This window comes from Orcinus orca, chromosome 1 (assembly GCF_937001465.1).
Source record: "Orcinus orca chromosome 1, mOrcOrc1.1, whole genome shotgun sequence".
Taxonomy (NCBI): Eukaryota; Metazoa; Chordata; class Mammalia; order Artiodactyla; family Delphinidae; genus Orcinus; species Orcinus orca.
In genome coordinates, this window is record NC_064559.1 from 195125300 (window position 1) to 195153255 (window position 27956).

At 54.2% G+C, this 27956-nt stretch overlaps 1 protein-coding gene across 2 annotated transcripts in view; it reads right to left on the bottom strand.

Annotated features, from left to right (window-relative positions):
- Positions 1–27956, bottom strand: part of EPHB2 (EPH receptor B2) — a 186947-nt gene that overhangs the window by 101286 nt on the left and 57705 nt on the right. For both annotated transcript variants that reach the window (XM_004272520.3, XM_012533953.3), the window contains exons 2-3: positions 21462–21526; positions 17566–18250 (exon numbers count right to left, since the gene is read on the bottom strand). In XM_004272520.3, coding sequence (XP_004272568.1) covers positions 17566–18250; positions 21462–21526 — 750 coding nt within the window. The remainder of the gene's footprint in view (positions 1–17565; positions 18251–21461; positions 21527–27956) is intronic.

A 27956-nucleotide genomic window follows, 5' to 3' on the forward strand; every position in this document is an offset into this window, starting at 1 on the left:
AACATACTCTCTGAGTCTGGGCAACCCCTTTGCCTCTCTGAACCATTTTCTCACTTGTAAAATAGGGTGGTGGTGCCTGCTCCCCGGGTTGATGTGGGATCCCAGGAGACAGTGTATGTAAGAGGCCCGGTTCTCTAATGTGTGCTCTTAGGCACTGTGGCCTCCCTTGGCTCTCCCGTCCCACCTCCGTGATGATTCCTACTGAAGATGCTGAGTACCACAAGCTGCCAACCCTGCCGGGCCCGGGAGGTGGTCACAGCTGTGCAGCCCCGCTGGGGCTCTGGGGTAGGAGGTGGGTCAGCCCTGCCCAGCCCAGGCAGCTGTGGAACGAGGATGGGGATGAGGGTGGGCAGGGGCCTCTCCCCGGGAAGCCCCACACCTGCCCTGCCTCTCATGCCTAGAATATCCGGCGCCTCCTCAAGCTATTTCTGCTCGTCCTCCAGGTCTCAGCTCAGGTGCAGCTTCCTCTAAGAAGCCCGCTGGGACGCCCGGGCTGAGTGTGGTCCCATCCCCGCCTCCCCGTGTCCCTTGCGGGTCCTCACGGTCCTGAGCTTCCCCTTTACATATGCCATCGCTGTGAGTTCCTGGAGGCGGAAGCCACGTTGGATGCAAATCCCTCTCTGTGCTTGGGCCTAGGACAAGGCCCAGTGCACTGCAGGCTCCAGCCATTTCTGGAGAGGCTGGGGCATTTGTTGGCCCGTATTCTGCCTGGTGCTCCTGGGGCTGGGGATGAGGCTGCTGCTTTCCCTGAGGTCCAGAAATCCATTTCTTCAGCCACCAAATCCCTCCTTGGGGAGGGGGCACCGGGGACTCTCCCAACTTAGGAGTTGGGGGTGGGGTCAGGGCGACCCCAGGGTAGGAGGGGGTTAGAGAAGTCCTAGCTCTGCCTCAGACCGGCCCTCTGTCCTTGGGACCCTCATTTTCCTTGGCAGTAAACCAAGAGGATAACTTCATGGTGGTGGGTGTGGGAGGGCAGGGTCTTGGCCTTAACCTGGCAGCCAGGCCAGGGAGCAGTTGTCGTGGGTGATTCTTCAGACGCCACCATGCAGTGGCCGCCCCGCTTTCCATTCCTCGGGGTTTCCCCTCCCAATCACAGGTAAAGTATTTTGCAAATGAAGCATCAATATCCCGCCCCTGCAAGCACACGAACCCCTGCGGCCCCTCCCAGGCGGAGATTCAGGTGTCTCCCCGACAGCAGGTGGACCCGAGCTTGGCTGCCAGCTCTGCTTGAGTCTAGCTTTGCAACCACATAACCCGACTGGGCTGGGCCATCACTTCCCCAGGCAACCCCTACAGGCCAAGGTAGCCCACTCCAGGCCAAGGCCACCCTGCCTCCTGGCACCTTCCCCCCTCTTCCCCATGCTGGGTTCCACACAGAGCAGAGTGGCCCCCTCCACTCTCACCGGGACGTGACACTCACCAGCATCACTTCTGGTCCCATCTGGGGAGAGCCCCCCACCCCACCCCCCACCCCCGCCCCCGGCAGCTAATCCCCACAAAGCCCAGCGCTGGGCCTGGCATGACAAGCAGGCCCCGCGCTGCCTGCAGCTCCGCTGGGCGTGCTCGGAGGGACCGAGGCGGGATTCGGTGCGGCTGTCACTCTCTCTGTCCGTTCCTCTAATTGGATTCCCAACACGCAGAGGTTGGCAGAAACGCTGGGGAGAGGAGAATCAAAGGGAAGGGGCGTCTGGGAGATAAAGAGAGGCATTCTTCCCGGGCCACAAAGACTGCAGCGCGAGGGGCGGGAAGGGACCTCAGCGAGGGGCTGCCCATCTGGAGGGCGCCGGGGCGGGGAGAGGGCGGGGAGAGCCAGAGCAGGCTCCTGGGAGGCGGAGGCTGAAGGGCCTGCTTTCCTCCGCCTCGTGCTTCCCCACTTCTACTCATGCAGAGCCTTGGGCTTGTATGCCATCCAGCCCGCTTTGGGGAATGGGCATCCTTCGAGGCCTAACCTCTTGCTCCCATCTGCTCTAGGAAGTGTTCTCCGAATGCTCGGGAAGGCCTAGGAGTCGGCTGGACCTGGGTCCCAATGCTGGCTTGCCCCCTGCTGCCCCCTGGGAGGTTCGCGCAGGCCCTTGCAGCTCTCTGGCCTGTTTCCTCCTCTGTGGAGTGGGGATAACACAGAGAGGGTGCACGGGGTTGGGGCGACACAGTTCAAATGTGCCCCTTCCCTTCCTCCTAGAAGCACCATGGCTCCTCTGCTGGCCTGTCCCCCACTGGCCCTGCTTTGGTGTCTCGTGTAGACACAGCCTTTCTCCCCAGGAAGAAGGCAAAAGTGCTGCATAAACCAAACACCTCAGACAGATATGAGAGGAATGACGATCCCAGCCTGGGCAGGGCCTTGCGGTCATGTCTTTACCACCGTCTGGACCTCTTTGGCAGATGAGAAACCGGAGGTTCTGGGAAGTGAGGGCAATGCCCAAGGCCACCGACCAGAAAACATCGGAGCCTGGTGAAGAACTGACCCGGGCCAGCACCATCACCGCACCCCTCCAGGGCCCCCCCATGCTTTCCTGTACAGCATAAGCACATTTTGCATGGACGTGTTGTGCACACAACCAGCAGGGAAGGCGGGCAGGCCAAGGATAGAGGCTTGCTGCAAAATGGGCCCGATTTGCTTTAAGGATGTTGGAGCCACTGACTTTGGTTCATGAAAGAGACATGAAGAGGACCTCAAAGAGAATTTCTAAGAGACAGAAAATCAATGGCCCTGACATTCTGGCCCCCAGAAAGTGTGTGTGTGTGAGTGTGTGTATGTGTGTATCCCCCCCACCCTCCCCTGCCGCCAACACACATATTTCACTGGTGGGTCCAGTGCACCACAGACACGCATGCTCACAAGTACTCATTTCCAAGTGCATGTGCATCTGGTTTGATACAATGTATACATGAACACATACACTCTGGCTTGATCTCCTTGTGGTTGGATATGCACAAACATACACACACCTACTTGACCCAGGACACAGACACCCAAGGACAGGGGTCCCCTCATACAATGATGGGTGCACACACTCATTCTGTGGCACCTATGCTCCTTGACGGGCACTAGTCCAAGTGATCCTGCACACACATGTGCTGGGACAGGTCAGACAGACACAGGAACATACAAACACAAAGGCAGTAATGACTCCCAGTGGGCTCCAGGGTGAACTGCGCGGGCAAGTGCACGTACAGGCCCCACCCCTGAAATGTACGCACATGCTCTTATGTCCAGAGGTGTTCCAACCACACACGTGGATGGATGTTGGGTCAGTGGGCACACTGCTACACATACAGGCACACAGACTCCCAGCAGGCCCAGCACACACTCTCCCACGTCTAACGGGGCCAGTGCACACACACAGGCAGGTGTGTCGCGGATGCACTGACCCAGCACATGTGTGTGTGTACATCCCTCCCAGGCCTCCAGGGAGCTCCCACAGACAGACAGCTCTGACAGCAGGGTGTGGGGGGAGGGCAGCCCAGGGCTGCAGTTGCCAGGGATACGGATGTGGGGCTCCCAAAGCTTCGTGGCCCGCCCAGCCGGCGCAAAGAGGCCAGTGACCACTCTCAGGTCTTTAAAATGTTGCTCATCAGATGGTGACGCCTTTAAGGGAAGAAGCTTGAGTCTGGTTCCCTGGAAGAAGCCAACATAACATGAGGCTTTGGGCCCAGCATTTGCCGGGGACACAGGGGTCAGAGGCGGGAAATAGCTCTGACTGGCCCCCAAGTCCCACCTGGCCCTTTGCCCATGCTCCACTGGACAACAGGGGTTAAGGGGTCTTACTTGCTGAGTGGCCTGGAGCAAAGGAAGTCACCTGCTCTCTCCGAACCTCGGTCTCCTCATCTGCAAAAGGGGATGGTAACAACCCTGAGCTTAGATAGCAAGTTCCAGGCTATGATCGGCACTGACCACGTGCCACACGCCGGGTGCTGCGTTCAGTGCTTTACTTTGGTTATTGCGCTGAGTCCTCACGACTCACCTGGAACATTCCATTTATTATTACACCCATTATTTCGATGAGGAGGTTGAGGCTTTGGGAAGTGAGTCACCTGCCCAGAGTCACACAGCTAGTAAATGTCAGAGCCAGTATTAGAACCTACGCAGCTGGCTCTTACCTACATCTCTAAACCTTCCTGCTTGAGGGCGCTAGAGTGTGGCAGGTAACCTGGGGTCACTATCCTGGTGTCGCAGATGGTCACAGCTGCCCTGCTGGCCTCTCCAGGGGCATGTGAGGACCAGGAAGAACAGAATCAGAGGGTGTTAGTGCAGAAGAGTCATTCTGTAGCTGGTGACAATGAGCCCCAGAGACGGGGTGGGGTGGGGAGGTGCTCTGCCAGGGTCCCAGGGTGAGTGGGAGAGCCCATATTCGGACCCAGGCACCCTGACTCTGGGAGCTGCTTCTGTGCCGCTCAATAAAAGCACCCTGTCTAGTTAAAACAACGCCAAGCCACAAGTATGTATTAGGCACCTGCTGTGTACCCAGGCTTGCTTGTAACCGAGAGGGGATTACCAACCAAGCCCCGGCCCCCTTAATCATGTACACACGCTCTGCTCTCCAGGTGCACTGCCTGCTGACCCCCTGCCCCCAAGGAACATTCTTTCCTGAAGCAGGAGCACCCCCTCCACTCCCCATCGCTTTCCTATCTTCTGAGCTCGCATGACTCCTCTGGGCCTCTTCTAAACCCTGTGAGGCTGGGACTACAGGCCTCATTTAACAGTGAGGAAACTGAGGCTCAGAGCAAAGGCCTCCTCAAGTCAGTCAGGCAATGGGGCTGGGGTCTGAACCTGAGATCGGAGACTCCGCGGGCTGGGCGTCTCCTCCTGCTCCGCGTCTGCACAGACCCGGGCCTGTGGTGGGCTCCCCCAGGCTCCTACTGAGAGGTGGGCCAGCAGGCCCCGGTCTAGGATGACCATGCAGGGAGTCCAAACACCGTTGGGCCAGCGCAGGCAAGGGAGCAAGAGCTGGAATTAATGTTTGTTGATGTGAAAATACAAGGAAGACTGAAGGATGCTCCCTGAGGTCCCCAGTCCCTGGATTTAAGATTTTTACAGGAAATGCTGAGTCCCAAGAAAAAGAACCCTCAATCCATGCCTGGAAACACCTGTTCCAACCACAGACAGACCTGCTATGCATCCTGGCTAAGTTGGTCCCTCTGGAGCCGGAAGAGCTCTCGGCTTCTCCCAGGGCCTCTGTTAGCATCATCGCTCACATCAGGGTTGGGAGGGTACAGGGCGTGAAACTGGGGTGAGTGGGTCTCTGCAGCTAACATTTATGGAGTAGTTTCTATGAGCTAAACATCAGTCTAGAAACTGGACACAGTGGTGGACAAAACAGAAACATCTGCCCTCATGGAGCCTGCATTTCAGCTGGGGAGACAAGTAGGTAAGGAACAAAGAAACAGTATGTCAGATGGCAGCAAGGGCAACGGAGAGAAGTAAAGCAGGGAAGGGGGATGGGCTGCGTGCATGCGTGTGTATGTGCATGTGTGCATGTGAATATATATGCACCCTTTGGAAAACTAGGGCAATGGGGGACCTTGGTGAAAAGGTGACGTTCGGGCAGAGACCTGAAGAAGGTGAGAGGGCAGTGTAGATACTTGAGGAAAGAACATTCCAGGCAGAAGAAACCACCATGGAGGTCAGCGGGTCTGGAGTGGAGGAGGCAAGGAGGAAATGGGAAAAGATGGGTCCGAGAGAGGGGAGGGACGGATCACGGAGGGATTTGTGGGAACTTTCAGCTTTTGCATTATGTAAGACGCGGGGCTTCGGGGGATTCTGAACAGAGGTGGGACGTGACTACTTTTTTTTTTTGGCCACACTGCACAGCTTGTGGGATCTTAGTTCCCCGACCAGGGATCGAACCCAGGCCCCAGCAGTGAAAGCGTTGAGTTCTAACCACTGGACAGCCAGGGGAATTCCCATGATCTACATTTTAGAGGGACCTCTGGCTGCAGGGCAGGGAACAGGGAGGAAGCATGGTGGAGATGTCCACTAGGTAGTTAGGTATGTGAATCTGGACTTTAGAGAAGAGGTCCAGGCTGGAGATTGACCAGAGAGGGCCTGCATGGAACCACCCAGGGAGGGAGAGGGAAGAGGAGGCCACGGACTCAGCACCGGGGCCTCCGAGGTAGAGAGGTGGGAGTTGAGTGGGAACTGGCCACGAAGCACCCGGCAAGGCACAAGGGACGCCAGGAGACAGTGGTCACTCTGATATACGCTCCTCAGGGAAGCCAAGGCCTGGAAACTGACCGCTGAATTGGCGACATGGGTGTCACTCATGGCCCTGATTAGGAGCAGATTTAGTGGAATGATGGGGCAGAGGTCTGATATAAACGGGTGCAAGAGAGGTCTCGGAACAGGAATCAGCAGCAAGGGGGCTGGGAGGGTCACAGCCTGGGTGTCAGAGTCAAACCGACCCAATGACCCAGCTCTAGTCTTAGCTCTGACCCTTTCTAGCGGTGAGCCTTGGGCAGCGCACCTCACCTCACTGAGCCTTAATTTCCTTGTCGGAAGAACGGGGATAGGGACTTTCCTGGTGGTCCAGTGGTTAAGAATCCACCTTCCAGTGCAGGGGACGTGGTTTTGATCCCTGGTCGGGGAACTAAGATCCCACATGCCGCGGAGCAACTAAGTCCGCCCGCCACAACTACTGAGCTCGCGTGCTGTGGAGCCCGTGCTCCACAACTAGAGAGAAGCCCGCGTGCTGCAAAGAAGAGTCCGTGAGCCGCAGTGAAAGATCCCGCATGCTCCAACTAAGACCTGACGCAGCCAAAGATAAATAAATAAATAAACATTTAAAAAAAAAAAAAAAGAACAGGGATGATATCTCTCTTACTTCCTAGGGTTGTCTGAGAGACAAATGAGATAAGGATTGTGAAAAAATTTTATTCACAATGAGACGTACAAACATTCCAGTGAGAAGATGGCAGGTTTTGGATTTCACTGCTGGCTCTACCATTCATTAGCTGTGTGATCTTGAGCTGGTTGTTTAACCTCCTTAAGCCTCCACTTGCTCCTCTATAAAATGACAATAACAACTGTACCCAACTTCTGGGGACTACAGGGACCCAGTATTCTACACCAAGCCTAGGGCATAAGGCCGGGCGCACAGTGGGCACTCAACCAACGCGCGTCCCTACCTCGCTGGGCTCTGGTCTCTGTTACTTATAACCGGAGTCCAGCGGGAGGTACAGGGAGTGGGGTACAGGGACCCTGAGTTTAATTGCTGGGTCTCTGGATAAGCCATTTCATCTAACGTCTTTGGGCCTCAGTTTTTATGAGTGTGAAGTTGGTGATCAGTGGCCTTGGCCCCTTTGTTTGGGGTGGGGTGGGGAGCAGAGGACAAGAGATAAAGTTCACGTGCTGCGTCTGGATGCCAGTGACGTGGGAGTGCTTGCGCGTTTGTGACCCTCTCCTGGGTTCGCGGATGGGTTGGGCAGATGGGTTACCGTGACCAGGAAACAAATCCCTGTGACGAAAACAACAGCTTCATCCAACCTCCATGGATGGGGCTCCATGGAAAAAGACTGGGAAGGCCTGGTGAAGGAGCAGAGAGCCCGAGGAACCAGAGAGGACAGGAGTCCGAAGGGCAGCCCAGCCCTCAGGGTGACCCCTGGGCCGCCAACCACGGGCTCCTTTACCCGTATGGCTGTCGGGGGCTGATTCACATCCTGCCGATCCCACCCACACCTTCCTCCTCACACAAACTGTGTGTCCTCGGGGCCACCAGGAACTCTTCCAGGCCACCTCTCCCCACCTAGGATGGAGACTAAGGCGTTTCAGGGAACGCTGGGGTCTTGTCCCTGAGGAGGTGGAGGCAAAGGATGGGGGCTATCTGACTGAACATCAGGAGGGGCCCCAGCGAGACCCTGGGCCTAGGAGGCCGGAGCACTGGGTTCAAGTCCCAGCTCTGCCACCAAAGTACACTGTGACCATGGGAGAGTCTGGTCCCCTCTCGGCTTCAGTTTTCCTTGCCTCTAAAATAGCGCTAATAACCTTCGCCTTGCTTCTCTCATGTGGGTATCATTCAGATCAAAGTATCTCACGGGGTGAGACCAAATGCTACACAAAAGCAGCCTCTAATCTTTTCTGGAATGAGGCAGAGTGTAAGTAAATAAATACTGTACATGTGTAAGACATTATAATTACAAATGGCACCCCCCCACCCCCCGCCAGGCTATGGAAAAAAAAAAAACCCTGTTTGGTATAGTGTGAAGAATTCTCATTAGGACTTCGGGAGGCCTGAGTTCTGATTCCAGCTCTGTACCTGACAGGGTGAGTGAATCTGGGCAAGTGACCCCACCCCCGGCCTGTTGCAAAGCCTTGGTAGAGGTCAGATGCTGGTTTTAGAGGGGTTTTATAAGTTCTTCCAGAGCAGAATTAACAACGTAATGTCCTACCACCCCCCTGACCCAAGGAAGGCAGTCTAGGGTGTGGGAAGGGACTCGAGCTTTGCCAGGCAGGTTTCAGTTCAAGCCTCTTACCTGCTGTGTGGCCTTGGGCAGCCCCCTTTCCCTCTCTGGGCCTCGGTTCCCCTCTGAGGTCCAAGCTCATACCTAGACACTAGGAGTAGGGGGAGCAGGGAGAAGCAGCAGGATGGGGGCAGAGGACAAAGGGTCCTAGGGAGGAGGTGCCCAGCAGGGCGGGGTGGAGGCCAGAACAAGGCCTGTGGGGCCTGAGCCAGCTGCCGCAGAGCAATGAAAATCTCTTAACCACACAGAATTGTTAACAGCTCCCAAATCCTGTTGTACCACAGGCTTAGAAAGGCTTAAACTGTTAAATGCATAAACTTCCTCAATAAACGGGCTTCTCTCGCCAGATCCCGAAGCCCAGCCAGATGAAAAGGCAGCCGCTGGAGGGAGGGAACTTCCCCAGCTGTTTATGGCCCTGCCAGAGTGTTCTGGAGGCAGCCTGCGGCCAAACCCATCAACCTGATGCCTTCAGGGTCCGAGGCCAGTCTGGGGCTGAGAGGGGGCAGCGCTGGGGCTCCAGGGTCAGACGACCTGAGTTCAAATCCTGTCCCTTCCTAATTGGGTCACCTTGGACAAACAAGCTGCTTCACCTCTCAGAGCCTCAGTTTCCTCTTCTGTAAAATAGGGATGAGGATACCTAACCCCGAGGGTGACTGGGAGTCAGTGAGACCCTGAGTGGGGAGCTGCCTGGTCCACAGGAATGAGCACGGGGGCCCTGCCACCAAGCCTTTCTGACACCTCCAAGAAGCAGAGGAGATGAGAAGTAGGAGGCCCGAGAGTACACCCCTGCCTCTGCCAACTATGAGGGGTGTGACGGTTGGCCCTCAGTCTCAGTTTTCTAATTAGATGGGGGGATTCCAGAAGGTAACCGGGCAGGAAGGGAGCATGACGTGAGCACTTGGTAAATGTTGCATGGGGGCCGGGGGGACACTTCTCTCTGGCCGGAGGTTAGCCAGGGGTGGGTGGGCCTCCTTCCCCGAGGCCATCTCACGGCTTGGCACGAGGAGAGGAGGCCTACGGGGGGCTTCCCCACCCCTGAGCCTTTGCCCTGGGACTGTGCTCCATCCTGCCCTACATCTCTCTTTTTTTTTTTTTTTTAACATCTTTATTGGGGTATAATTGCTTTACAATGGTGTGTTATGCCCTACATCTCTTGATATGAAAGCAACGTGTCCTCCGAGGCACAGCCGTGAGCCTCCCTCCTCCCCTCGGAAGCCCTTCTGGTTGCCCCCTCCTTTCTTTGAGGTCTCACAGACTCACACGTGAGCCCCTCAGCTGGTTATTTGTCAAACTCTTCTTACATCTCAGGGGCTCCTGGGTAATGGGGAGGTGGGCAGGGCAGAGTACATTCAGATATCCACTCACTCCCGGGTAATCACTTGTCCCAGCAAGCTGGAGAAAGCTGGGTTCATATTCTGCCTCGGCTACTTACTGGCTGTGTGGCCTTGGAAAACTCACTGATCCTCTCTGGACTTCAGTCTCATCATCTGTAAATGGACCTAATCGTATCAACGGAAGATTCAATAAGATAGTGGAGCAGAGCATATAACACAGAGCTGGGCACACAGGAGGTACCTTTCACCCTTTGCCCTGGCCTTCTCCAATCCTCTCAGGACTCCTTTCAGCCTCTGCCTCATTCAGCCCTTTGAGAGTGCTGGCAGCCCCTCTGCCCTTCTCCCTTGGCTAAGAATACTTCTCCTGTACCCCCACTCCCCCAGATGGCTGGGGGTCAGCAAGAGGCCAGGGTTAAAAAAAAATCAGTATCATTTCTGACTATCTTTTTCCTGCCTCCACCTCCTCCCATTCTCCAAAGCCCTGGGAAAATGGCTCCTCCTCCAGGAAGCCTCCCCAGCTCTCTCCTGACTCCCTCCTAAGTGCCCCAAGGTTACAGTTACAGATGGAGCCAACTCCTCTATACCAGACTGGAAGCTCCATGAGGGCAAGAAGGACTTTCCTCATGTCTGCAGTCCCCACACCTGTTTCAGGGACTGGCGCACAGCAGGTGCCTGAGGAGTGTTATTCACTGTGTGTTAGCTTCTTGGTCCTCTATGAAGACATCACCTGATCTCCCCACGAAGCAAAAAAATCAGAAACTGGAATTCAGTGAATGGCTGATGGCTGGCTGGCCAGCTGGCTGGATAGATGGACAAACAGATGGATTAATGGATGGAGAGATGGATAGATATTTGTGAACAAAAATAGATGCTTTGAGAGCATATAGAAAAGGGGAAGTGGGGAGGGGGTACTTCTAATTTTTAAGAGCAAAGACTTGAATAGCCTGTACTGGCCAGGGTCCCCATCCAATCCCCTTCTCGAAAGGCTGGCCTGTGTGGTCTCAGCCCTGGCCTGAGCCTGGGGGTCTGGAGGGGTTATCTATCACCCTTCCCCCTCCCCAAGCTGGGCGTCTCCACCCTGCCCTTGAAGAGAAGCAGCAGAACTTTCTGTGTGGGGGTCTGGGCCGTTCCTCCCACCCAGCACTCCAACCCTCACCCCCCTTTCCCCAGCCAGCACAGGCCTTGCCAGCTGGATGCCTCCCTCCTCCTCACCCCGAGACTGACCGCACCCACCCCCAGAGGCTTGCCAGATACATCTGGGCCACTGGTTCGGCCTCTGTGGGAAGGGCTGGAGCTGAGAGCAGGGTGGGAAGGAGGCCACCCTGAGGGTGGCCCAGGATCCAACCCTGAGGGCCCAGAGAGGACCCCTGGCCCCTCCTTACCTTGGCTGGGGAGGCACAGGATTCTGGGAGTGAAATAGAAAATAAAGCCACAGGCATAATATCCCATGCTGGTGAGTATGTGGGGAAACAGACACTCTCGAAGACTGCTGCCAGGAGGGTAATTCAGCCCAGCCTTTCTGGATGGTAATCTGGCAATGTGCATCAAAAGCTCAAAAAAAGTATATACCCTTTGACCCTACAATTCCATGCCTGGAGACATGTCCTACACAGATGCCAGCAGCAGTGCAAAAAGGCAGAGGGACAATGAAGTCCATGCCAGCATTTAAGATAGTGAAAAACTGCAAGCAATCTACACGCGGATCACTAGAGAACTGGTAAATAAACTATGGTACGTCTATCTATTATGGAATTCTAAGAGCCTTCCCAAATGATGATCCAACATGACATGGAAAAATGCCCACAAAATATTAATAAGTCAAAAATCCTCATGTATTCTCAGAAGGAATCTATTTTTTCTTTTTAAAAAAATCAATATGTTTAAATCCATCTAAATACACCTAGAAGGATCCACACCCGTCTGTTAACAGTGGTTACTCTCCGTGTGATTTTAATTTTCTCCTTTTGGCTTATCAGTAATTTCTAAAGATTCTACAAATAACCTGTATTGCTTTTGTGATAAGGAAAAGTTATTTTTTCCTCAAAATAAAAAAAGCTCATTAGGAGAAAAAAAAAAGTCCACAGGCAAGACAGTGTTTGTAAAAGTCCTTATTTTTCTAACACTTTTCTAGGTATTTTCTCATTTACTCTGCACAGCAGTGCATCTGTTTACTCTGCTCTGCAGATGGGAAAACAAAGACCAGGAGAAGGTCCACTGCTTGCCCAAGGTCACACAGCTAGCAAGAGGCAGGGCTGGGGTTTGAAGAAACAGGTCTCCATGGCCAAGGTCAAGGAGAGGCCATGGGTGGGGGAGAGAGCAGGGCTAGGGGCTGCCAAGCAGGGCAGGGGGAGGAGAGGGAGAGGCTGGGAGGAGAAGCCCGGCAGCTGGGAACTGGGAAGTCTGAGTTGGAGCCAGGGGCTCAACATGTGTGTGCAAGCACCTCCCACCCCCTCACCCCCCTAACCCGCTGGCTCGCAGTCCCTCTCCCTGTCCAAGCTAAACATGAAAAATCCCATTACACCCCAATAGCATCACGGCAATCACGCTCACTGTGGAACTGCCTCTGGATCCGTTAGAGACGCACGTCTGCCGTGGGGAGAGAGGAGGTCCGGGTCCCCAGTGGTTGCTGGGCTGGGGGCTCCCTCTGATGGGCAGGGAGTAGCAAGTAGGGGCTTCATTAGGGAAGGAGAGACCAAGGGGCACAGGGATATGGAGACAAACTTGGAGAAACTGAGGCAGGGACACATTCACAGTAAATCCCATAAACATCTGGAAAGAGTCAGGCAAACAGACTCAGGGCTTGGGTGGGAGCAGCTGCTGCAGAGGAGGAATTCCAAGGCCACTCCCCTGCCCCCCCCCGCCCCCCCCCCCAGCAAATCAGCTGGTGGCAAGCCCCAGTGGGAACTGTGATCCTGAGGAGGCTGGGGACTGGGGTAGGGGAAGGGGGCAGAGTTCTTCTGAAGGAAGTCCCAGGAGTCTCCCACCTGGTGTCTGTGTGGCCAGTGCAGGCCCAGATTAGGCACTCAATGAACCATGAATAGATGAATGAAGAGGAGAAAGTCGTACCCCAGCTCTGCACCCACTAGGGCCTTGGACACCCACCAAACATGCCCTATACTGTCACACCTTGGGTCTTTATTCATGCAGTTTCTCGACCTACAATTCCTCCCCTCCCTTCACCCATCCACATCCCACTCACTCTTCAAGACCTAATTCAAATGTCACCTCCTCCTTGAAGCCCTCCCAGATGCCCAGTCGGTAAAGCTGCCTTCTTCCTCATATTCTCAAAGTACTTTGCCTGGATAGACTTCATTTCTGGAAGGACCATGCTCTGCCTTATTCCCTTGTGTCTGCATGCTCTGCTTGCCCACGAGCCACTTGAAGCCAAACCGTGACTCTCAGGAGCTCTCCTCCAGCCATCCCAGGACAGCCTCAGTCAGCTCAAATGACACCTCTTCCAGGAAGCCTTCCTTGAACCACCTGGCTAGAGCAGATCCTCCTTTTGATCTCTTTTGTTGTACCCTATATTTTTCTTTTCACTCCTCACAGTTTATAACTATTTTATTTATTTGTTTATTAACTTTATTTCCTCCATCTTCCCCCATCCACCCACCCAGACCAAAACTCTGGGAGGGCAGTGAATGTGTCCCTCTTGGTCACATCTGTGTTCCCTAGCACTGGCATGTGCCTAGCTCAGAGAAGGAACTCAATCAGTATCTGTTAGAGGGCTAAATGCACACAGGGGGTACCCAATACATGCTTGTTGAGGGGCTAATTGGCTTTTCCGAGCCCCTCCCCTCCCCACTGTGCCCTGCACACAGCAAACAGGCACTAGAGGAAGTTGGTCTGAATGAGTCAGTTTAGTCCATAGTTTCATGAACCACTCAGTGCACTGGGAACACCCAGTCCATCATTAGCCACCACTGCCCACCCCTGGGATCGCTGCCATTCCCCACGAGGACTCACCTACTCCCCCCCGCCCCCCACCCCCCACCGTCAAGTTTTCTCTAATTTGTATTTCTCTCAGAAAGCAATGGATTCTTTCCCCATCATGTTATGTTTCAATATTAAACGGATCTTTCCAAACCACACCCTCCCAGAGATTCTGCTAATGTCCCCTCCCACCCTTTAGGGTGGATGCTCCCTGGGGTGGTGGTGGGGCTGGCCTTGAGTCCTGCTTGGTCTGGCCAAGGATGTGTTAACACGTTGTGTGTCTGCGCTAATAGTCCTGGTATAGGAGTATCAGTGCTGCTTGTTTAAAAATGCTGATTCTTGGCCCTACCTCAGAGGCACAGAACCAGACCCGGGGAAGAGGTCTGCACCAGACCCAGGAATCTGTATTTTAATAAACTTCCCAGCAGATCCTGAGGCACAGTAAAGGCTGAGAATCCCTGAGCTGGAGATGGGGAAAGCACTTTGCCAACCCCCAGATGTGAACAATAATCATCATTCCTACACGTCCTGGGCTGGCGGGGCCAGTGCCTGTGGGACTTTGGCTGAAGCAGCCCCACATCTGGGTGGCTGCACACATGCCACAGCGGCAGCTGGTGTCCTTCTGGCTCCCTGAGCTCATTAATCACACCTTGACTGGCCTCCACTTACATCCAGTAGCCAGCTGGGCTGGGCTGGGCCTCGTCCGGGGGCTGGGGGGGAGGGGGGAAGCCAGCGCTGGACACACTCTGCCCCAGCATTACCTCGAACTCCCACCCCTTGCAAGAAGCAGCTCAGACTCTGATTCTGTGACAGGCCACCTCTGCCATGGCCCCAGGGGCCCCACCTCCTGGCATTTACACCCTGTGTAATTCCCTCCCCTGGAGCATGGACTGAATTTGGTGACTCACTTTTAATGAAGACAATACAGCAGAAGTAATGAGATGTCACTTCTGAGATGAGATTAGAAAAAGATGTGGCTTCTGTCTTGAGTGCTCTCTCTTTTACGCTCCCTCTCTCGGATCATGTGCTCAGGGGAAGCCACTGCACGTGTGAGAGGCCCACGTGGGAGGGACTGAGGCCTGCAAACAACCACATGAGGGAATGTGGAAGCAGATCCCTCCCTGGTCAAGCCTTCAGATGAAACTGCAGCCCCAGCCTACAGCCTGCTTGCAACCTCAGGAGAGACCTTGAGCCAAAGGCACCCATCTAAGCCGTGCCTGGTTCCTGACTCTAAGAAACTGAGATAATAAATGCTTGTTGTTCACTACTGAAGCCCGTGCTCCACAAGAGAAGCCACCGCAATGAGAAGCCCGTGCACCGCAACGAAGAGTAGCCCCTGCTCGCCACAACTAGAGAAAGCCCTCGTGCAGCAACGAAGACTCAACACAGCCATAAATAAATAAATGAATAAATAAATACATGCTTGTTGTTCTAAGCTGCTAAATTTTGGGCTAACTTGTTATGCAGCAATAGATAACTAATACACCTCTTCATCTGGGCACCACTCCAGCCACAGTTCTTCTTACATCTCTCCTTGCACCCTTAGCCACAGCCACACCAAACAATTGACCAGTCCCCCTAATGAGGCACACTGATTCACGTTCCCAGGTCTCTGCTGATGCTGAGCCAGCCTCCAGAAGGACTGGGCCACCTGATTAATGTACACCTCTCCCAAGACTCAGCTCCAATGTCACCTCCTCTCTGAAGCCTTCCCTTTTTCTGTGCCCACCTCAGCCTGAGCAGTTCCTATTAAAACAAGTCTAACACATTCCCACCCTTGTTCATTTACAGTCGGTTTCCTCTGCTTGACTGTGAGCTCCTAGAAGGCAAGGCCATAGTTGGATTCTCTTCTATCTTACCTGGTGCTTAGCACAAGGTCTGACACAGAGGAGGTACAGGGTTGATGAGTGAATAACCAATAAGCAATGAGTGACTGATTCTGTTCCCCATGGCCTGTCTCACCCCTGCCATGTCCCAGGGCTGTGCACTTTCACACTCAAGTAAAGGAAACCAGATTTGTTGTCTTCCCTAAGAAACCAGTCTTTTCTCCCAATGCCCCCATTTCTTTTCCAAGACAATCACAGCCCTGCAAGCTGGAATTCCTGGTTCCCTCTGATTCCTCTCCCTCCTCCCTTTCCAATCTCCACATCTCATCTGACTCACTGCCAAAACGTCCCTTGACTGCACCCCTCCTCTTCCCCAGCACTGTGGACGCCCAGTCCATGCAGCCATCATCACCTGAGATCACTGCAGCAGCTCCCCCACAGGCCACTGCTCTTGTCTCTTATACACCCACTTATCCTCCCAGGACCCTTAAAATGCTGCCTCAGAGGGCTGGAGGGAGGAGCCATGGGGATGGTGGATGCGACAGAATTTCATAAAGGTGAGGATCGTTGCAATTACCCTGGGCTGAGCTTTAACTGGCTCTTCGAGGCCCCTGGAAAAGGTCCAAACTCATAGCCTGGCATCTGGAACACCCCAGGACCCAATTCCAATTGGGAAGGCAAGAGGAAGTGGCACAAGCAGGCTTCAAGTCTCCTGTGTCACCACCATCACCACCATAGCTGCAGAGAACCTGTGCCACGCTGGGCTGTATATGTGGCATCTCATTTAGTTAACATTTATTAACCTCTTACTGTATATTAGAAGCCATCAAAAGTGCTTTACGTGTCTTAAGGTCTTGAATCCTCACAACTACCCTATGAAAGAGGGTTTCACAACTCGGATCAGGACGTCCAACTAGTAACCGGCAGGGCTGGAATGTGAACCCAGGTCTGTCTACCTTCACGGCCTTCTCACCACCATGCAGTACCTCGTACAAACTTCTTATGTTTACACACCACTTTGGTGACTCTTGGCCATAATCAAATACTACCTGTACTATTGTTTACTTAATATTTTTCTTTAAATTAACTTAAGGGGCACAGTGGTTAAGAGGGCAGTTTGGAATTACATTGCCTGGGTAAGATTCTGTGCTACCTCCACTTATTCACTGTATGAACTGTGCATGAGCTGTGATTTCTTCCTATAAAATGGTACTTTCCTTCATAGGGTTCTCGTGAGGATTAAATGAGTTAGACATGTAAAGTGCTCAGCACACAGTAAGAATGATAATCAGGAGGGCTGGCTCACAGCAGAGCTGCACTTCCCCATCTCTTTGAATTGGAAGTAACCACATCACTTGCCTTGGCCACTGAAACGTGCATAGGAGTGACGTCTAAGCCATTCCGGGGGGGAAGATTTAGATCCCATATACAATCTGTCACACTTGCTCCTTCCTTCTGCCCTGGTGATCACAACATTCCAAATGGGGGCGTCTCCATCTGCTTGGCTCCCAGAGGGAGGAATCCCAAGCTGACTCACAATGTACAGGTAGCATTAAGTGAGAAATAAACTTTTACTGTTTTGTCACTTCGGCGTGGCCTGGCCTATACTGACTGATACAGCAAAAGCTCAATGAAGGTTCTCTTATAAGTGTTATTTACTATGACTTACACATTTTCTTAAAAAGGAAACCACATCACTTTTGTAAATGAAGAAATGAAGTGTCACCTGGCATCATTACGTAATAATTAAAAGGAGAACCATTTATCCTCAGCTAAAATCAGCCTGCATACCCCCTGTAGTACGTACACACACCACCGTTCAAGAAGTGCTGTTTAATGCCTCCCTCTAAGAAGCTGAGCGACGGCTGTAGATTTGGAAACCCTGGCCACAGAGGGCCTCATGGTCAGCTCCAGGCCTCTGTGCTCACCAGCCTCCCCTCCCAGCTGCCAGGTTCAAGTCTGCAGCCAACACCAACTCCACACGCTTGCAGGGGCACCTGCCCCGCCGTGGCCCTTACCTCGGCAAACAGTGCCATTCTCCACGGCCTCGAAGCCCGCTTTGCACATGCAGCGCCCGATGGGCACCAGCCACTCGCCGTCCCCGTTACAGTAGAGCTTGATGGGCACGTCCACCTCCTCCGCGTTGGCGATGCAGCTACCCCGGGCAGCCACCAGCGATGTGCTCTCAGCCCCGGACAGAGTCTCCTGGAAGATGGCGCCGTTCTGGATGATGCGGGGGCACTTGCGGTAGAAGACGCGCACGGCGATGAGAGACATGCAGCCGCCATAGTCCTGGAAGGCCAGGTAGAAGCCACTGCGGGACACGGGCCCGAAGCTCCGCACCTCGGTGTTGATCTTCATGACCCGGCCACCGAGGTCCACCTGGGAGAAGCTCTCGTCGGCGGCAATGGTGTCCACCTTCACCCACGGGTTCTCCATCCAGTTGGGGAAGGTCTTGGTGGCCGAGTCGAAATCGGCCTCATAGTAATAGAGATTGAAGGTCTCTTTGCAGGAGCCAGGCACGCTGGGGATGCTGCTGCAGTCACGCACTGAGAACTTCATCTCTACGTGGATGCGGTGGGCGCCGCGGCGCCGGATGAACTTGGTCCGTAGCCAGTTGTTCTGGCTCGATTCAAACACATTGCACACCTGGTACGTGCGGATCGTGTTCATGTTCTCATCGTAGCCACTCACCTCTTCCCACTGCGGGTGAAATGCTAGTCAGGTGGGGGAGGTAGGGGCTTAGCCCCAGGGAACACCCTGTCTAAGAGGGGAGGCACAGACTCTTCCCTAGGGAATCCTCCAGTCTGATGGGGGTAGACAGGACACCTACCATCAGGGGCCTCCTAGTCTAATGGGGGAGGCACAGACCCTAGCTAAGGGAGCGTCCAGTCTGATGATTACCATCAGAGAACTCTGAGCTGAGCGGGAGACATAGCCTTGGCTCTGAGGAATCCCCCAGTCTATGAGGGAGACAGGCCAATCTGATGGGAAGGGCACACACCCTGCTCTTGGTATTGCCCTAGTCAACGTGGGAGATGTGACCCTTACCCCCAGGGGTAACTAATCTGATAAAGAAGACGTGGCCCCTGTTCCTGGGAAGCTCCCACCTGGAAGGGAAACCAGGGAGAGGCCCACCCTGTCTGAAAGCAGACAGAGCTTGCGCTTGGGGAGCTACCAGTCTGATGGGGGACACAGGAATTCTGCCTGCCGGGAGCTCCCTGTCTGATCAGGGAGACACAGTCCTTGCCCTCGGGGATTCCCAGTCCAATGGAAGAAGAGCCCTCACCCCCATAACAGGAAGACAAGGCCTTCCCCCATGAGAGCAGCTCTGCTCTGGGGCCTTAAGTGGCTAAGACGGTGCCTGGAGGGACACCTTCCTGCCTTCCCGCCTGGGGTCCGCACTTCGGCGCTTCACTGGGCCCCGGCCTGGGCTCTCACCCAGCTGCGAGTTCCCAAGCCCCCCGGCTGGAAGGGGCTGGGCAGGGCCATGGAAAGTTGGAAATGGAAGGGCACAGGCCATGTTCCCTCCACAGACGCTCACAGGCCAAGCTCGCTCATAGGCTGCGCCTTTGTTCACACTTTTGTGACCCCTCGAGCACCTTTCGTCTCTCTGTCCATCCTCTGGAACCTCTTGCCACGGGCTCTCCCTCCAGCTGCAGTGTTCGCATTCACCGACCCTCCCTTGGGCCCTCGGGGACAACCTGCCTGGACAAGTGCCGGGCACCCCCGGCCCTCTTGGTCTGGTCTCCACAGCGGGACTGAGAGCTTGTTGGGCTCAGCCACCCATCCCCTCCTTCTCCTGTGCCCCCCTTGGTGTTGGGCTGGCTGCATCTGGGGTAGACCCAACAGCAGAGTGAACCCCACTCACCTATGCTGGGCCAAGGGTGGGTGCTGTAACAGGATCTCATTTCTTTGTCATGATTATCACATGTGGTAAGTAGGGTTAGTTCTATTTTAGATGAGGGAGTAGAGACCAGAGAAGCGAGGTCACCTGACCCAGGTCACACAGACCCAGACCCAGACCCAGACCCATGCTTGTCCGCACTGTCTTGAAACATGAGGACCCAACAGCGGCCCAGGAGTCCTGGGTTTTGTCCCAGCTCTGCTAACTTGATGTGTGGCCTTAGGCAAGTCACTGCCCCTCTCTGGGGCTCTATTTCCCCAACTGCCAAATGTGACTTTGAGGGGGGACGGGGGCAAGTGGTGGGAGAGGTGTCACCCTCTTTGTCCTTTTGCCTCCCTCAGATTCTCCAGGCCAAGTCTGCACAGGGCGGGGTGGTGTCTGCCAGCCCAGGGAGGGCTGATGCTGTGAAGGGCAAGCGTGCGTGGGGAAGGCTGAGCTGGCCCAGCCGCTCCTTCAGTGGTGGCTCTGAAGCTCCCTACGTTGCATTTAATTTTTTTTTTTTGTGGCACCATGTGACAAAGTCAGCCCCTTGTTTCAATCACTGCTCTTCTTCGGAACTTAATTAGAGCACTTAATTAGAGCAGTCTGCCTTTCTCCCCTCTCTCTAATTAACATGCAGAGGCCCTGCAGCCTAAACACCCCAAATAATTGCGTCCGGGGGCCCTGCAGCCCAGCCTGGCCTCATTACTGGCAGGGTGGGGATGTGCGCCCAGTCGCCTTCACAGATGGAAAATTGGTGACAAGAAAGAGCCACAGAAAGAGGCCTGACCCTGGGGCCCTGCCTATTGAGAGCACAGACCTGAGGGGGGTGGGGGGATGCAGCTCCTTGGGGTAGCAGCTGAGTCCCGGCGGAGGAGCTGGGATGGGGGGAAGGGAAGGGATGGGCTGTGGGAGCCCAGAGCCCTCCCCAGAGACCAGGGGGATGAGGAGGGAATGATACTAGAACTGACAATGATGACGGTGACAGTTACTATAGCTACCTGTCACTTGGAGCCCACTCTACATCAGGCACCGTGCTAGACACGTTGCAGGAGAACCTCACAACAGTCCTATGAGGAAGACATGATTATCACCATTTTATAGATGAGGAAACTAAAGCTCAGACAGGTTAAGGAACTGGCCCAACATTACACAGCTGGTGAGTGGCAGAACTGGGACAGAATTTCAGGAGTGTCTGACCCCACAGTCTCTATGTAACTGCTGGGCTGGTTGTTATGGGAAGAAAGAGGAATCTCAAATTGTGCCTGGTCTTGCTCTCGGGAAGCTCGCAGCCTCCATGGGCTCAGACCACTGGACCCAAGGCAGTGGGATGATAAGAGCTCAGGAAGGGGGAGCCTAGTGTTACGGGGACCCAGAAAAGGGACCCAGAAGACTCGGTCACAGCCCTGGATGCAAACCTGAGCCCTCATCACTTACTAGCCATAGGGTCCCTGGCAGGTGGCTACAGCTCTCCAAGCCTCAGTTTCCGCACCTGTAAAATGGAGGGGATTCCTCCCCATAGGACTGGAGATGATGTAAAGGTGCTTTGATATAGTACGACACACAGTAGGTGCTCAGGAAATGACAATTCACCTTCCTCATCTATAAAATGGGGGTACTGCGTGTACCACTTCTCAGCCTCGCTTTTATTTATTTATTTATTTGTTATTTTTTGGCCACGCTCTGTGGCTTGTGGGATCTTTGTTTCCCAACCAGGGATCAAACCCAGGCCCTCGGCAGTGGAAGCGCAGAGTCCTAACCACTGGACCGCCAGGGAATTCCCTCAGCCTCCCGTTTAGAATTCTATGGGATAAAGTCTGAAAGCATCCAGCATGTTGTCATGGTAACTAGCACTCCATCAATGGTAGGGGACCAGCAGGGTGGGGCAATGAGAGGCCACGTCCTGGGACCTGAAGGAGGAGAAGGGGTTGGAATTCGGCGGGGTGGGGGAGGCGGGGCATCTGGGCCCTGCAGCAGAACCCGAGGTATCCTGGGAGACCAGGCAGGGTTTGAGGACCACTGACTCACCCCTGATGGAGGATGCACAATCCAGCCCAGCTCCGCCGTCGCTGTGGTTGAGTCCATCAGCGTTTCTGTGGAGACAGCAAAGAGTCATCACTGAGCTGCCTATGAAGCACCGTCAATCACCAAGAACCTACCTCCTGAGGGCCTGCTCTACAGAGCGCTACTTCCATTGCTCCGAACAATCATCTGGATCTAACCCTATAGACTACCCTCCCTTTAGGTCCTGCCTGTCACTCCATAATCCCGCCCACTCACACACTCCAGCCAATCATCTGATTCTATTCCTCTAGACTCCACCCCTTAAGGTCCAACTCCAGCCCTTTCACACAGGGTTATGCCCCACCCTCTTAGCTAATCACATCCCTCCAACCTAGGTATTGCCCCTTTGCTCCTTTACTGGTAGGGAAGGGTCTTAGTCTGGGGTCTCCTGGATGGGTTTCAGAGAGTCCTCAGGAAATCTCAAATTTTAACTTCAGACTTAGGGTTCTGTTAGCTTTTCCACTTGCATCAAATTCTCAGAACTGGAATGTTGGCCTTACAGGGGCCTCCCTTGGGTCCCAGCCAAGCCGCATCAGTTATCCCACATTGGCCCTCTGGCCCACACCTCCTGTGAGGGATACCTTTCCCCCTTCTCCAGGAACTTGGGGTTCTCCACTGTGTCCTCAACCCTGGGCCCCCTCCCCTAGGGTTCAGCCAACTCTGCCCCTAGGATAGGGCCCTGGGGATGGAGGGGTGTTAAGGGGTGAGCACTGTGTCCAGTGGGGCCAGACCATCACCTGCCCTCTGGGGGTTCAGGAAACTCAGATCAGCTTCTGAACCAGCCAGGCCCCACTTGCCTCCCCTTATTCCAGCAGCTGGAGGAAAAGAACCATACAGCCAATGACAAAGGAGACCCACAGGGCCAGAGAGATCCCCAATCACGCCCAGATCAGGCTCAGCACCCCTCCCTCTACCCCTTTCCTGCCACAGGGGATTCAAAATACTTTTTGAACTGAACTACAGTGCACTGAGAAGATTTAAATTGCTCAAGTATTCAATCACCAGCTATATCCTGATGCCCATTATGTACCAAGCACTGTACTGGATACCCTGAGGGAAAAAATGGTGACTAGCAAAGCCCTACCATGGAGCAGTTCACAGTCTGCTAGTGGAGATGGGGTAGGAATACAAATAGTTGTGAGAGGGTAGGCGGAGAGACCCAGAGCATCACAGCTGGACCTTCCACACCACCTAGATCAGCGAGACTGAGTGAGAGGCATGCTTGCAGCTATGCTCCAATTCTGTGCCCAGGACACATCACTAATCAATCCACACACTCTGCGGCTACACAATGCTTCTCACCACAGTGCTCCAGGAGACTAACACCCACCATTTGAGATGCTATCCCTGGTCTAGCCTAACTGCCTCATTTTAGAAATAGGGCAACTGAGGCACAGAGAGGGGAAGAGACTTCCTAAAGGTCACACAGGAGTTGGTGGCAGAGTGGGAGGTGAGGGTCTCCTGCTTCCTACCCTATAAACTTCTAGACACTTAGTTTGATGGCCTGGGCTGGATGAACTAGGGCAGAGAGAGTGGGGGCAGGGTACACAGTGTCCAGGTCTCTGTGAAGGTCGACATGGGAGTAACAAGGTCTTGAACTAGGGTAGGGGAGGTATGGATGGGAGGGTGGGAGAGAAGGAAGCATTTAGCCAGAGGTGACCCCAGTCAGACCTGTGAGCTGACAAGGGAGGATGTGGCAGTGTCCTCATGACCGCCTGTGGCTTGTGTCTGCGGTCACTGTGTCCCTTTGCACTGGGGGCTGGCGAGGGGGGAGGACGGTGCCAGGGACGGTGGAGTCCAGTGCCAAGGGCATCTTTCTGATGGCAAATTGGAGGGAAGTTGTATTGTGCTGCTTTGGAGCTGAAAAAAAGGGTTCTTTTTCACACTCCGAATGCTACAGATTTTTCCTCCTGGAGAGAACAAGGGCTGAACTTTTAACCTGTTTTCTCTCATCGGCCTCAGCCAGAGACGCGCCAAGCCGGGCTCTCTGCCTGGGACCGAGGAACAGCTGCTGGGAGCCGTGGGGAACAAGGGAGAGAGGAGACTCTGCTTGGGACCAGAAAGGGGTCGGGCGGGGGAGGCGAGCTGCCAAGCAGGTGGCCCCACCCCTTGGCTGGATTCTTGGGCTGACCCAGAGGCCAAGCACTAGAGGATTCCACAGCCCAGAGAAGGGCCTGTGAACTGACATCCCCATCGCCTGGGTGGAAACTCAGGCCCAGAGTGGGCAAATGACTTGCCGAAAGTCACGCACTAAAGGCTGGTCCTCAAACTCTGGGCTCCCGGGGAGCTCAGGCTTGGGGGTTCCACTGCCCTCCCCCCCTCAGCCTCCCACCGCATCTGGAACCAGCAAGGGGAGGATCTCAGAAGGACAGGAAGTCCATGGGCAGGCTGGTTCACAGCAAGAAGGGGCGAAAAGGAGGGTCCAGCTTGCATGTCCCCTGGGAAGGACACAGAAGGCCGGCACCTCCTGGGCTCCCTTCTCACCAAGCTGATCCTGGGCTCTGCCTTGAAGGCTGTCTCTGGGAAAGCTGTTGCCCCTGGGGCCGTGGCAGGAGGGAACCCCGGGGTGTTCTCCCTACAACTTCCCCTTGGCCTTCTGCCTTTCCATGTCGACACCTCCCTCCACCCTCTGCAAAAGAGGCAGCTAAGCAGAGCAGATCAACTGGGGTCGGGAGGTCAGACTTCAATTCCAATACCCGCTCTGCCACCCACTTGCCTTGTAACCCTGGACAGGCAACCTTTGTAAGCCTCAGTTTCCTCACCTGGAGAATGGCCATTATACCCTCCGAGGGTGGACAGGAGGACGCAAGGAGACGGAAGGTCTGTTAGCTTGCAGCCCAGCGCAAAGCAGATCGTCAATAAGCGGCAGCTATTCTCTCTTAGACCGAGTGTGGTGCTTTGTGGCCGACCCAGCGCCTGCACACACCCAGCGTTTCCTCTGGGCTCGTTAGGTGGCCCTGCAAGTGAAGGCGAGTCCAAGCAGCTCCCGCCACACCCCAGACCACGCTTGCCAACATCTGACAAACATCAGCCTCTCGCTCAAGGGCCGCGGCCTCTGGGGAGCCCCTCCTGGCCCATCTGGTGCTGCTTTCCTGGGATGCCCTGGTTTCCTCTTTGTTCCTCTCAAACCAAGCCCCAAAGTCAAACTCAGTTTCCCGGGGAATCTGCGGTCAGTAGTTCTTGCCTCAGGAACCTGGGTGGGTTTAAAAAGCCAAGCCCTGTTTCCATCACCAGCACTTCCCTCCTCCCTGTAACACCCCAGACTTTGCTCCTCTGATCTCAAAAACCTACAGAGGGAGAGAACTCACGTTCACTGAGACAGAGACCCTGTCCATTAGGAGCCAGAAACCCTTACCAACATTCTCACAATGATGCCAAGGGATAGTTGATACTGTCCCATTTCACAGATGGGAAAACTGAGGCTTAAAAAGGCTTAGGAACTTGCCCAAGGTCACACAACTATTCCATTCACACGCGGTGCTCCAGCTGCAGATTGTTTGGTACTCTCTCACACACACTGTTCTTTCTGATCTTCTCCCCTTCTACACCTTCTTTACCTGCCCCAAGACCCAGCACAGGGCTTCACACTTAGTAGGTCTTCAGCTGAAGGCTGAAATCCCCTTCCCTCCCCTAAAACTGTACGGCTTGAACACATGCTCCATCAGGACACCATCCATGACTTCAGCTGTTTCCACCTACAGCCTGCACTGTTATTTAATTACAAAATTTCTTCTCTTTTTTTTCTCTTAAGTGCATTTTAAAGAGGAAAAAGGTTATCATTATTACAAATGGTAAACCAATATCACTTGCCATAAAAGGAAAGAAAATAAACATAAGACCATTACAATTAAAAATGTTCGTCTGCAAACTAGCTAACATCATCTCACTTCCTACAGTTTGGGGACCACTAGGCTCCACCAAGCTGCCTGTGAACTGCTGGAAATGTCCCCATCCCCATCCCCACTGTGACAAAGACAATCCTGTGTGCAGGGGAAGCCACTTTTGTTGTACACAGATGATTGATTAATCACCACATGATGTGACAAAGACCGCAACGGGAACGTGTATGGGGTACTGTGTGTGATGGGAATCGGGTACAGAAGGCGAAGAAAACAAACAATGCAAGACAGCTTCTTGGAGGAAGTGACATGGATAAAGGCTTGAAGAATGAATTAGAAGGGAGTTAGGAGAGGCTGAGTGGGAAGGTTATGCAAGGCAGAAGGGACAACAGAGGCAAAGGTACGGAGGAGACAACAGCATGGTTTGTGGGAATAGATGTGTGGGGGGCAGGGAGTGGTGGGAGCTGAGGACTGAGCTGGAGAGTTGGAGCAGGAACTGCCCAGTAAAGGTCAGCGGCTCTCGGAGGCCCCCTTGCTGGACCACACCCACCTGCCCACATCTTTCCCAGCCCCCCTGGTGCCGTCCACACCCCCCATCCTGCCTGACACTGCCCTTCCACTCACCTCTGGGCACTCCCACCCCAGCTAGCCCTGCGAATGTCCAGTTCCCAAGCCCTGGATGCTCTAAGTGACCATTAAAAAATCCCAGTAGGAAGATGAGGAAACTGAGGCTCTGTGGACAAGATGCTTAGCATCCAGCTGAAAGCTGGAACCAGGGCCTCCAGCCACCAGCCCAGAGTGGGAAAACAGGGTGGGAAAACAGGGTCTGGGCCCTGGGAGAGGCTTTGGCCCTTGCCCCACTGCTCCCGCACCCCCTCTGCTTCCTGGAGACTGCACAGAAGGAAGCAATCAGGAGGCCCCAATTGCACAGGCCGGGGAGGCCCAAAGACCCCTCTGGCTATGTGTGAATGAGCAGTGCACATTTCAGAAATGTTTGAGCTAAAAGGGGAGACACAATGAAGTCGTTAGCGTTGGGCCAACAGGAGGGTGGCTTCGCGGGGCTCTGTTTTCAGGCTGGGGTAGGTGGTCGTCCTCTGCTCCCCGACCCACCCCTGGTCAGCTCTGTCTGACCTCCCTCTTGGGTCATACTTCTCTAGGGCCACAGATACTGTTCATCTGCACTAATGACAGTAGGTGAGAGTTCCAAACACACGAGGAGGAACATTCATTAAACGCCTACCATGTACTAGGCAATGAGCTGGGCACTCAGGCTCATGGCAACCAGAGGGGTACACACTATTAGCCCCATTTTTCAGATGCGGAAACTGACATCAGAGAAGTGAAGCGGCCTACACAAAGGCTCACAGGCAGGGCTGGGATTTGAACCCACGTGTGTCTCATTCTTCCTCTGTGTTATTTTTAGGAGGCTGCAGCTACAGCCTTAAAACACACACACACACACACACACACACACACACACAAGCGCGCGCGCGTGCACGCACCAGGACTTTTTGTATGCTCTCCCTGTATATGGCCCTGTGTAAGGACAGGAGGGGAAAGAGGCGGGAGGGCAGCAGGGGAGTGGGGCAGACTGTCTATGCTAGAACCTTGGTTCTGACAAGTGCTAGTGTGTGACTGCAGGCAAGATCGTCCTCCTCTCTGGGCCTCAGTTTCCCCCATCTGTAAAATGGGTCACGTGAGAATTAAGTGACATCATGCAGGTGAGTCCTGTTGATCTCCAGTCTCCCAGGGCCCTCATTCTGGGGGAGCACTGTGTCTGTTTCCCTCACCACTGTAACCTTAGCACTGAGAACTGGTTCTGATACACAGTAGATATATTCGATCTGCACATGGAAGCTGGGTGAGGTTTCTAAAGGCCATGTCTGATCATGTCGTAACTGAGCTTAATGCCCTTCAGAGCTCCCACTGTCAGCGAGATAAAGTGCTAGCTCTTCAACAATGCATTCAAGGCCCCTGCTGGCTGGGCCAGCTAATTAACTTCCAGCAGTGTCCAGCCATCCTGAATTTCCTTCTGCTTGCAGAAGCTACTATGTTTCCTTGGGCCTTGGTGACTTGACTGTTCCCAATTTTCCTGCTTGGAATGTCTGGCCCTTCCAGCTTTACAGCCTGGCTAACTTCTCTTCCAAAACTTAACTCAAAGGCTCTTTCTTCCTGGCAGCTGTCCCTGAGTTCTCCTGGGTTAAGTAACAAGATCATGGTCATTCAACACACATCTACTCTACCTCCTGTGAGCCAGGCCCTGTGCTGAGCACTGGGGACACAGAAACAGGTGAGCAGGTCCTTCCCTCAAGGAGCTTCCAGACTAGTGCCTGATGCGTGAACTTTCTACAGGGAGAGGCAGAGTGAAACAGCTGGTCCGGGCCGCGAGCCAGGGGACCCAAGGGAAGAAAGGATTAGCTTTGACCAGGGAATCAGCGAAGGCATCTCAAAGGAGGTGGCATTTGAGCTGGGAGAAGAGGGGAAGGGCATGCCATGTAAAGGGAGTGACAGAATCAAAGGCACGGAGGTATGAAACTTGACGGGCAGTTTGGGCAACAGTAAAACCTGAGGACGGGGTCTCAATGCAGGGCTCTGGGCTAAGGGTTTGCCATTCATTATC